We start from the raw sequence: 12,275 nt of genomic DNA, 5'->3' as shown, positions 1-12,275 counted from the left end.
TTCCTTGACAAAACTTCCCTAAAGCAAAATTAATTCAGATTGTTTTAGATGGTGTTTGAGAATCTTTTCTAGCCATATCAGACTTTAAAGGAAAACAATTTATGATGCTTTGCTCTGACATATTTAAAATATGAGTTATACGTTACCTTGTATATGGCGAGAGAGAGGTTTTTTTTTTTATGGAAATGCATAAAATCTGTCTGTGCTCAAAGTACAGAAGAAACAGAACCACTGTCATCATTCATCAACTCGCCAAACAGTAGTTGTTCCAAGGTTCTTTAGCAACTTATTTTTCATGGCTGAGGTTTCAGAGATTGTGATCTTCTGCTATGCGGTAATTTCTGTGAGCGGGATAAGGAAATCAAGGATGAAAGAATTTAACTAAGCTGAAGTGTTAACCAGTTTAATATGGGAAAACCTACTGGAATTAACTATCTTCCAGGTTGCTCAAATGACTTTTAATTTACGGCCCCGTTGCTTTTACTGCAGTTATTTGACCCAGGTTCTCTTGGCCCGTCAACTAAACATAGTTTGGCCAAACAAGGCTTAGGCATCTAAGTCAGTACTGTCATTTTTTTCCAGAGACAGTAAGCTTTTAGAGTTCAGATAGATTTCAGATGGATTATACCTTTTCTGCAAGCTTGGGTTAAATGAGGTATGTTATTTTTATATTGTATTTTATCCTCTCATGAAACATATCCCCAGTGTCAGAAGACATTTCTCTGTCTGAAGACTGTTACACTTCTGACAAAAATTCTGGTCTTACAGACATAAGCATCAGAGGCGTGCTCAGAAAGCGAAGGATGTTGTTCTTACTTTTTTCTCTTCCTTGCCCTTGACACATATTTGGGCTACTTCCATTCTACCTGTGTCCCTTCACAGTTGGTCTGTATGCTATTAAGTAGCATGAACAAATCTGTCATCTGCAACCCACTTCCACTTGAGTGGTCAGATAGCGTTTGCAGTACAATCCCAAGTCAAGTTTCTCTCTGCCCTAAACATTTGAATCCATTCTATTTCCTTGCATTGTGCTTTAGTCTAATGGCATCATTAATGGTAATACAGTAATATTTAACATCAGCTGTTCTTCTCGAACAGCGTAAGATGAAAAATAAAATAGAGAGCACACCATGGAAATGCCACAGTTGAAATGGCTGTTAAATTGAGATGAAACAAAGAAATTGTATTGGAGAAAAGAAACAAAAGAAAAAAAGGACAGGCAGAGGCGACAACTGTGTTGTGCTGGGCCAGGATCTAGCGCTCTTTGTGATTACCCTTGTTTCTTTGGCTTGCCAGTTACTTTAACTATTAGATCCTTCCTGACACTGCTCTGTCACTGAATGGCCTTTATGCATACCACTTAATCCTCCTTATTTTTATCGAGCATTTTCTGATGATGAGCTCAGTGAGACACACAACAGAGACAGTCTACAGCCAGACAGACTGGTATATTCAGATGGCTACTAATGCCAGCTCTGAGGATTGGTAGCATATTCTGTTAGGACATGGTAACCACCTCCATCCATATGCTGTTATCTGGGAGCTGACGACAGATCACAGGGGACTGACAAGATGCATTTTTAGGTACTTGAGCCTGCATTTTTCACAACTCTGCATGGGGAATGTATACATTGAGAGCGTACCATATACTTTATACATCATTTTGTGTTAGTGCCTACTGCACTGAATTGGATCAGAACAGTATCAGCTCCATTCTTAAACTGTCTAATGTTGGACTGTAAAATATGTCTTTAAATACCAAGTATTATTTTAAATAACTCTGATTTTTTTGTGCAGTGCTAGCACTTCAAATGTTGCAAGAATAGAAGAGATGGAGAGACTTCTGAAACAAGCGCATGCTGAAAAGACTAGGCTGCTTGAGACCAGGGTAAGCATAATTTTATGAGTAAAATCAGGAGTGGGCACGTTAGATAATATCCTCCCAAATGCAGCATTGGACCCTAAATAGTTTACACCTAATAGACACTTAAAAAATTACCTCTCCCCGCCTTAGTTTGGTCTGGTTTCACCCTCATACTACATCTTTGAGACCATATGCAATAGCTGCTATCTCAATGAGTGAGTTGATGGCAAAATCCCATCAGAAGCTAGGTCAGCATTGCTCCTACACATGCTAGGAGAGCTGCTTAGGAAGAACCTTCATTTCTAGAGTGGTACTATTTGCAATTCTGATTCCAATTCTCGGTGCGCTTTGCTGGATATATATTTCTGCCTACTTAAGAGGCAAAAAGGGATTTAGTCCTAGCCTAGAAATTACATTACCAACTATAGTTTCACATATAATTGAAGTTCTGCATGTGCTGCGGTATTTAGGAACGGGAGATGGAAGCTAAAAAACGAGCTCTGGAAGAAGAAAAGCGCCGCAGAGAGCAACTGGAGAAAAGACTGGAAGAAGAAACTAGCCAGAGGCAAAAATTAATTGAAAAGGAAGTGAAAATACGTGAGAAACAAAGAGCACAGGTGAGATACGTTGACACAAAATGGTTTTTAAGTGCAAGATGTCTCCTTGATATACAGAAGGGACTAAGTGTATTTCTGCCAATGGTAAACAGAACTGCTTTCAGTTGAATAGATGGATTTAGTATTTCTGAGGTGTAACTGTGCTGCTAAAAGTATGTTTGGGCTCTTGGAGCCTTAGGTAGATGTCCAAGTATTCATTTAAAGTTAAATAATAGCATAGATATCTATTTAGCATCTTGTATCTAAAGTATAGCTATTAATCCTATAAGGTTTGTTACTGAGTATGGGCAGAGCAGAATTTTTTTACCCTGAACAACAGGAATTTGTGAGTGTGTTAATTTTATAAACCATTGGTGTTGGGTTTTTTTTCTTTCTTGTAATACATAAAATATCTTGGAATGTGAATTGTCACTTCCAAATATTTGGCTGAAAACAAAACCACATAAAGAAGCTTTTCCAGCTCCACATCTACTGTAGAGAGGAAATTGTATTTTTTTCTAATGTTACTGGGACTATACAACATGCAAAACATTATTTAATTAAAACACTCTTACCTCCTTCATCTTCTTGCTTCTTGTTAGGATTTAGAGGTATCTTGAGCTTTCTTTAGGCTTAGAGGTCTTACCTATTTGTTTATTCCACCACAAATAATAGGATCAACATGCTACAGCAGATAGACTAGGCATTTTATCGTTAGTACAGTATAGCAAGACAATGTCTCCATCTTAATATATGTATCTGAGTGCAGAAGATTCCCTGTCATATTTGAATATCTTTCTGCTTTTATCTGTGCTACCTTTGCTAAATCTCTGTTTCATGAGTTACTACTATATTTTTCTACGAACATTCCTACATAACTTGCCTTTCTCATTGATAACACTAAATCAGAACAATAGGACAACCCCAGATGAACTTTAAGCTGCTTCTGGTTAAATATATCCATTCCTTTGTTTTTATATAAAATTTAATTACCAAATGTTAAATTTTATGTGTACTTTACTTGAATGCCTTCTTTTTTTCTGAGAAATTTTAATGACAACTCAAGTATGGCATAAACAACGATGCCATGCTTATATCTTTATCCCAAATTGGAGCGTGCATGTGTTGTAATAGAATGCCCTATCAGTTACTGCTAACTGGCAGACTTGGCAGAGAGGCTGAAGACTGAATTGGCAGGAAGACAATGTATCTGTGAAAAATAACTACGATTTTTTGTTAACTTTTTTCTTTCCTTTGTACACTGAGACTTTTTTTTTTTTTTTGGCACTTCCTGACACTTGGAAACATAAACAAGGGGAAGGAACTCCACCTTTGCACTTGCCAGAGCTGGTGCTAGCTTGTATCATACAGGACTGCATAATTTTAGGAGCGTGCCAAGAGTTCTCGCAGGCAACACAGCTCCCACTGCACCAAGAGGCTCTTGAGAATGCAGTGAGGGAAAGTCCCTTCGATTTGTGATTCACAGTGGGATTTAACAAGCTAACTTTAGGGATGGAGCAGGGGCAGATTAGATTCTCCAGGTCACTGACTTCTCTGGAGTCAGGGGCAAGAGAGAGAGGGAGATGCTCCTTTCACGGGCCATTCAAAGCACCTAAATTCAGCTTCTGTTCTGAATCGCCCTGTGACGTAGCCTCTGTCTGCCTTGACTGCAGCAGGAGCCTTGGGAGACTTGTCTTCTGTGTTTAAAATGAGGGGGGAGTTTTGTGCACAGACCCTTCAGGCACAGAAAACAAGCATATTCCCTCAGCTGACAGAGGTCCCGAATCACTGCCTCCTCCTGCTTGTTCTCCCAACTGATACTATCCAGGCTCCATGCAGAGTCTGGAACTGCAAGCAAGAATGAGGCACCATTTCCTGTGCTGCTTTGCAGTCTCTTGCAGAGGGGTGCACTTCAGGTCTCTATACCATATTGCCGGCTGTGAACTAGATACCACATTTAATTCATTCAGAAGAAAACAATTCTATTTTGTTCACAGCAATCTCTGTGAAACTCACTAGCTATTACAGTTCACTCTCATTATTAATTTTTCCTGTAATAGCATGTTCTTATTATTTATATTATACTTTGCATGAAAATACCTGTAGCAGTAAAATATTAATGAGTGAGATTACAATGGGTAGTGAGTATCTAGCCCAGAGAAATAAAGGATTTGCTTAACATCATGCAAATGAAGTTCTGAGACTTCATCTAAAGCAGCAACACACCTTTACATTTAATTAATGTTTTAATTCTAAAACAACCTTTCTATGCTGTGGCCCCTGTTTTACCAGCTTATCAACTGATGATTTCAGGAAACTCCTATGCTCTAATCTGGCTTTTATAAAGTTATCCAACACTCTGTAAAGTTACAAGTTTTAAGGATTTTTCTTCTAGAGAAAATTAGGGCTGCAGCAAAAGCTCTTTATTTTTCTTACGTTCGTTCTTAGAATCTATGGGCAGTTTGCAGTTATGTCCTTGCAGCAGAAAGAGTGAAGGAGAAGTTAAGACTTCTGTTAGAAATAATATGACTTTCTTTTCTTTACTGTAGGCCCGTCCCTTGACTCGCTATTTGCCCATTAGAAAGGAAGACTTTGACCTACGAAGTCACATTGAAACTGCTGGTCACAACATAGAGACCTGTTACCATGTCTCCCTCACGGAGAAGACCTGCCGAGGCTTTCTGATTAAAATGGGAGGAAAAATTAAAACATGGAAAAAACGATGGTTTGTTTTTGACAGAAACAAGAGAACTTTTACTTATTATGCAGGTAAGTTGCAGGATTACTACTAGGGTACACCTGTCCCTCTATTTTCCTATCAACCTCAGCTGAGTTATGATTATGTTGGGAGTCCTGAATAAAACTTACATTCCCATTTCATCAGGTGTTTTGCATGTACACTTAGAGCTCGTGCAATCCTTTCCCTATAGTGTTCAATCCTAACGCCAGGTAAGGCAGAAATGAGCACAACAGACAAAGGGAGAGATGTGGATAGGCAAGAGGAAAAAATGGAAAATCATCAGGTTCCTAGTACACAGAATAATGGCTCCACATTATTTTTAAATATTATATACTTCGCCCAATGACAGAATGATTTCTTGTACCCTTCATACAAAAATATAATTTATTATACTTACCATGAAAATTAAATGGAATGCTTCTGCAGTCCCATTGCTTAATGTGCTGAAAAGTCTTTCAGGAAATTAAATATACAGGAGTAGACTTTTTGAGTTTGCCATATTTTGAGAGTCTAAAGAATTTCAAATGAACAACATGCAAGAAAAGAGGTTTCTGTACACTAAATTGTGTTATACGATATCTGGAGCCATTATAAGCATTACGTTAATTTGTTATCTTGGGGTAAACCCAGAAATTTGGAATTTAAGAACATATATGTCTCTCCGATTGCTGTGCAAATCTACACATGGTTTGACTTTGAAGGTTCAGAGGAAGCCAGAAAAATGACCTTGTGTTCTGAATAGTTATTGTTAGGAGAGGCCAGACAGGGGCTTATGTAGGATGGTCATTGCTAAGAAGCAGAAGAAAACATCAAGTACAAAAAACACCCAAACAGTTCCATTTCCTTTTATGACATTACTGCTTTCCAGCAACTCACAAGGAACTTAAAATTGATGGTAGAGTTATGCATTGCTCAGACCATCTTTCTTAAAACACATATTTGAAATCATTACATTGATTCATTACATACCCACTGAATATTTCTTACTAGTTTGCAGTAATAGTATGAAGAATGTGACAAATTTTTTTTTTATTTTGTTCTTAGCATCTGGTTTATTGGTTAGCAAGGCCTGTAACATACAGTAGTGTTCCCATCTGGTACTGATTTTTTTTTTTTTTTTAGTAGCTATTTTAATAGTTAACAGTTTCGGTTTTGAATGCAGTACAGTTGCCATAATGCAATTTCAATTACCAAAGAAAACTTTTTATAATGTCTCAAGGACTCCAGCCAACAAACATAGTTTCATGAGAATTCTGTACCAGTTGCACAAAAATGCAGCTGCTTGTATGAGTGAGGATCCGTCTAGATCTTTAAATATATAGTAGACTTCCAAAATAAATATTGATGCTGTAAATTCAGAGTAATTGAACTCTAAGTGAATATACTGGTATATTGTTTTAGTTCTGCAAGTGTACTGAACAAAGAACTTACCCTGACAATTCAGTGCAGCGACTGAAGCATCTGCACTTTCTGTCCTGAAGCATACAGGGAACTCTACAAAGACTGTTGTGATGGGAGCTTGTGGGTACCTGAAATGCTCTTATAACCAAGACCCCAGGTGGGGCTTGAAAGGAGAGTGGATCACTGTTTACTTGTACTGCATAGACAGTATACTTTGTATAGTATTGCATTTAGCTTAGTATAATGCGTGCTATAATGTCGTAATCTTATACCTCAGTACTTCTACTGGTCCCCTGGGGGCTGGCAGGGAGATTCCCAACACTGTATCATTTGGTTTCTGGGATTTCTTTTTGCCATCATTATGAAGCTTTTGAAACTGCCTGCAGCCACCAATAGGATGCAAGCTGAGTTTCGTGAGTGTTCAAAATGACAGCACAATCTCTCACGGGACTGATAAAGATGTTCTGCATGACTGTTCAGTGTTAAGGTGATACTAACTTGGGGTCAGAAGGCATTATATTCCCCTAATATAAAAGTACTGGGAGTGGAAGGAAGTTTGCCCTTCAGTGTCACATGCAGTTGTGATACTTCTTAACACTCTCTGGGATTATTTAACAGTTTCTCTTCCTTTGCAGGAAAATGGAGGGTACTGTAGCTGCTGGGACAGAAGGCAATATCCCAAGATCTCTAAAATAGTTTAGAATTGACCCCCTGCAAGTGTCTGCGTCTTTCCATTGCCTTTAAAGGGAGATTAAGTCAGCTGTGTCTCCATTGTAGATATCAAAACTTAAGTGAGAAGACTCCCACCCTGTATTTCAGCTTTGCTGCAGTGGGATATTGGTACCAGAAACACAGTACCACTGGATAACAACCTACTCCTTGTTAGCAGCCTCCCTGGAGTAACTATCCACTCAGGCGTTCTTACCTCGGGCGCTCTGAAGCAAATGGGGAGTTCCCTTTCGCAACAGGGGCCAACTGCATCTAATTAATTTGGCTTTTACCTTGAGTGTCAGAGTAGGAGAGTGCAAACAGACAATTATGATGCTACAGCTGGTGCCCAGGAACTTTTAACCTCCTGTAAACTTTTCCGTGTGTCGGAGCTCATAGAAACTTGCCTACAATCTGCTAACCTCACATTTGAATAATAAATATTAGCTTGAGACTGAGAGAGATTATTATAAACGGGAAGAAGCATTTTTTTTTTTTAGTAAGTACAAGCACAGATTATGTTCTAATGTAAAGCTTTCGCTATCAAATTGTATTTCAAATTTGCTTATCATAACAGTTTTCCTTTGAAGGCAAACTGTAGGTCTTAGCCTGCGAGCTATGTGAAGTCTGGCTGACTTTCATGGAATTGGAAGATTGGATGTATCTCAGAGACATCTGTCCTTCTGTTGGCTAGTATCAGCCATAATGTTTAGACACTTCAGTGAAGGGAGTGACTTGCAAATAGATAAGGAAATTGCAAAAGCTTTATTTCCTTGGAAACCAAGTGGAAAATAAAACATACTAAAGTAGGAAATGCATCTCTCAACAAAACCGCCCAACTAGTAAGAAAGGTTGAAGATTTCTGTGGGATTTCACAAGCAGAAGCGTTAATCCAGTTACTTATCAGCTGAACATATATGGAAATGCAAATTAAGATTTTGCTTCTTAAAGTACTGTTCATTTCAGTTCTCAAGTCATTCTCTCTTTTCCATTTTAGACAAACATGAAACTAAATTAAAAGGTGTAATATATTTTCAAGCTATTGAAGAAGTCTATTATGATCATCTAAAGAATGCATATAAGGTAAACTTTGTTATTGTTTTAACTGAGTATCATATAGCAGTACCCAAAGTATGGTAGCTGCTGTAAAGTCAAAGGGAGAGCTGACATTATTAGAAAAAAAAGAAAGAAACAAACAAAACCCGGAGGGGAGGAAAAGGAAGATGAAGCCAGATCAGTGATTAGCACTGGTTTTGTTTTTTTTTTATACTGATGAAAGCAGAGATAAGAGTGTCTACCTGCCAAGTGGGATTTGCTGCGAGGAATTCCTTAGTTCAGTGGCAAGACCACTGAAATCAGTGGCTTTGGCAAGTCAAGGAATGGCTGTATGCGTCTGTCACAGGGAGGGAGTTAACTGGTGCCAGCAGCCCATGGCACCCCCTGCCTCTCATCTGTAATTTCACTGAGCTGTGAACAAGCTGAAGATATCCTTGGCATGTGGATTTGTGAAAGCCAAGGTGGTTTTGACCACTGGACAGAGTGGGGAAGTTAGCCATTTGGGCCCGAAACAACAGTTTGGAGCCCTGTACTACTGTGTAATAGTCTAGTGGAAGTATGTTGTAAAAAGTGTTTATGTTGGATACAAACACTTTAAACACATCTCTGCTTCCAGTGCAGCAATGTAGGATGCAGTGGAACAGCATTTTGCATTTTATCTTTCTCCTTAACCCTATTGTAAATCTCCCTGTAAGTAATTTCACTTCTGGTACCAATAAATGGCTTTGATTTCATTCTTTTGATATCCTTCTTTCTATTTTATTTCAGAGTCCCAACCCGTTGCTCACTTTCAGTGTTAAGACACATGACCGGATATACTATATGGTTGCTCCTTCGCCAGAAGCCATGAGGATATGGATGGATGTTATTGTTACAGGCGCAGAAGGCTACACCCACTTCATGTTATAATAAAAGGGGGCCATAGGGCATACTGCAATAACGTAACATATGAAGTTAGCCATATGTAGTGAAATCTGAAAAGCCAGTGAATACTCTGAAATGTCCTCCTTATGATGTGCACCCGAAACCTCAGAATGAGAGGGGTTTACAAATGCATTGAAAAGGAGGGGTTGTTACTTGTTTTAGTTGATCTTTATAGGAATGAAAGAGCTAAAGCTGTTGAGAGAATCGTAGTGCTCCAAAATGGATAATCAGGCAATTTTAATTACAGCATCTTGATTTAATGATAACTTTCAATAAATTCTCTTATATGGAGAATGTCTTCATAAACTCATACTAAACAGTTTACAAATGTGTGTGTTCTCATCAGTATGCAAAAATTCTAGTAATGGAACAAAAAGGTGTAATAAGCATATATTTTAATATGCAGCATTTGACATTTATAGATGATTAGGTGACTTTTTAAAACTTTTAGTCAAGTATTTTATAAAAGTATAAACAAAAAAGCAACCCTAAGGTACACACAGTTTTTGCCTTAGTAGTTAAGTATTACAACAGAGCCAAAGAGTTATAAGATTCCCTTATCACAATGTTTTCATATTGTTAGTTGTACCTAACTTTCTGTGAGGGGACAGTGCCAAAACTCTTCATGACTTTTAATGTAATTGAATTGTTACGATATTGCGTGTGTTCAAACACTCAGTGACACCAACTGTATGTTCAGACTGTATGCATCTATGGAGCTCAACAAAAAGAGAGGATAGCTTTATAAAGATGCATTTTTCCACAAGGATATGAAATGGAAACACATGTATTAACTTCCTCATAAGGAGGGGTTTTTTTTAATCTTCCCTGTTGGATAGAATGAGCTGATTCTAGACCCTACAGCAATTTTCTTTTATGTAGTAAGGTCCCAGCGTGGTTGTAACCTTACTCTGTGCCAAGTGATTGCTCTACTGAAATCTCTCAAACATTGGTCCCCTTGAAGCCAGCATCAAAATCTCTACGTATCTAAATTCTTTGGAGCCAAGTTTTCAGCCCCATAGAGTTTTTTTAAAATGCATATCTGCACAGAATAATGCTGTCAAATAGAATAAAAAGAGAGAGGCAAGTTCAAAGAGTTTACACTAAGCAGTGTATGAATAAAAAACCCTGAAAATTTTAAGAAGCAGAGACTGAGATTCCTAAATCAACAAAAAAATACTGAGGGTGCAGTGGTTTCCCATTTTAAAATCGCTTCCAAGTCCCTGAGTAATATTGCAAAAACCTAAATTATTTAACTGAACTGAACTTCAAGAAAGTCTCTTACAATTTGACTTTAAAGAGGTTCTATTTCAGTAATCAAAACTTATGTGCTATGTGGTTCGTGTAGTAGGAGCAAGCACATAAGCCTTTTTTTTCCTTGATGAAAAGTTAATGGCTTTTGATGGAACAAATAGAAAACTGAAAGCAGAATAGAAGTATGCTGGCAGAATATTTTTGTTATACTTTTTAACGCTGTATCTGTAATGAACGGGTTGAATTTTTTGTGGTATACACAGGTGATACGGTTGCTCTAGCACGACAAACATCAGTTTCGACTTGAATCATGAAAGGGACTGCTACCGCAAGATAATTGTTATCATCTGTGCAGATCACAGCTTGTAATCTAATGATTTAAAACCCTATCAGAAATAAATTGCTTTGGTTTATATAATTATTATTTTTCCCTGATGTATCTTGATTTTACTCCTAAGTATGGTTATAAAGGTTTTCTAATGATTTTTGTATCCTGCATGATGCAATGAAGGCATTTCAATAAACATTTTTAAAAATACACTTGTTTTAAATATTCACTTGCTGCTTCATCTTGAGACATTTCTGCTTGTCTTTTAAATAGTCGTATACAGTTGTGCAAGCAATTTTGTATTTCTTAGTAATGCTTAATCTAACCATTCCATGTGTTTCCCCATAAAAGAGCTATGGAAAATAATCTTTCAGATGGCAGTGAAATTAGGAGCATAGTCTGTTTACTGTGTGTACATAATATACTACCTTTCTTATTTTTTATGACCCTGTTTGAAAAATTTATCACCAGCCTTGGATTTAGACAAATTTTTTATTTAACTGCAAAAAAGAAATTGCTGAAGTTTAAGGGTTTCCTAGTTTTCCCAATATTTTACTTAGACATGACTTGAATTGCAGGAAGCATTAGCTCATTGTAGAAGCCCATGTGGTTTTATTATTTTTTTTTTTCCCTAAGTTTGCTATCATCATCACAAAGTGCTGTGGGTTTTGCAGTGGTGGACATCAAGATAATGTAAGCAAAGCATGGCAATAGGCACCATCTTTTATGGTCAGTCTGCAAGCCCTCCAAACTTACCCCCATGGGAGCCAAGTACCTGCTTACCCTGAAGGATCTCGGGCACCACATAGGCTGTGTCTTGAAAAAACTCAGCCGCTGCGTCCCTTCACCTACAGCTGCTGACGGGCTGGCCTGGCGCTTGCCTGGGAAAACACCCTTACCTTCACAGGCACTGACCTGTCTTAGCATTATTTTCTTCCTTTCTGGGTGGCTGCCATGGCCTGTATGTAGAAGGTAGAGCGCACAAAGACCTTGCTTTGGCTACCGCGCCCATACAAGTAAGGCCGAGAGAGATGGGTAAGGAGGTATGAGCTGGTTCAAATGCCCTGCAGGCCAAGAACCAGATAAGCCCTGATGCCGCTGGAGAGGCGACGGAGGGAGGGATGACGGGTTTTGGAATGTCCTTTCTGGCCATCTGTATGGCCCAGGTAATTATGTGCATTTTATATATATGTATATATATATGTATATATATAAAAAAACCAAAATGTATACTCTGTAACAGTTTATACTGATATATATACGGCAACCGGAAGTACGGGGGTTTCCAGAGTGGGTCTTACCAGCCTTCTCTGGCACAGAGAGGCCTTCAAGGAGGGTCCCCTCTCCAGCATACACACGCGCTTCGGGAAACGCTCATTAAGTGTTTTTATTGACAAAACTTTG

General features: G+C 38.2%; 1 protein-coding gene across 3 annotated transcripts in view; it reads left to right on the top strand.

Moving 5' to 3' along the window:
* The window catches only part of PHLDB2 (pleckstrin homology like domain family B member 2), a 60,764-nt gene extending 49,803 nt beyond the window's left edge, over positions 1 to 10,961 (top strand). For all 3 annotated transcript variants that reach the window (XM_050896745.1, XM_050896754.1, XM_050896736.1), the window contains 5 exons: positions 1,798 to 1,888; positions 2,335 to 2,481; positions 5,010 to 5,229; positions 8,307 to 8,392; positions 9,134 to 10,961. In XM_050896745.1, the coding sequence (XP_050752702.1) occupies positions 1,798 to 1,888; positions 2,335 to 2,481; positions 5,010 to 5,229; positions 8,307 to 8,392; positions 9,134 to 9,274 (685 nt within the window). In that variant the 3' untranslated portion in view covers positions 9,275 to 10,961. The remainder of the gene's footprint in view (positions 1 to 1,797; positions 1,889 to 2,334; positions 2,482 to 5,009; positions 5,230 to 8,306; positions 8,393 to 9,133) is intronic.
* The last annotated feature ends 1,314 nt before the right edge of the window (positions 10,962 to 12,275 follow it).

Source organism: Gymnogyps californianus, chromosome 1, assembly GCF_018139145.2.
Source record: "Gymnogyps californianus isolate 813 chromosome 1, ASM1813914v2, whole genome shotgun sequence".
Taxonomy (NCBI): Eukaryota; Metazoa; Chordata; class Aves; order Accipitriformes; family Cathartidae; genus Gymnogyps; species Gymnogyps californianus.
Note: the sequence above shows the minus strand (reverse complement) of the source record. Positions and strands in the feature narration are given on the sequence as shown.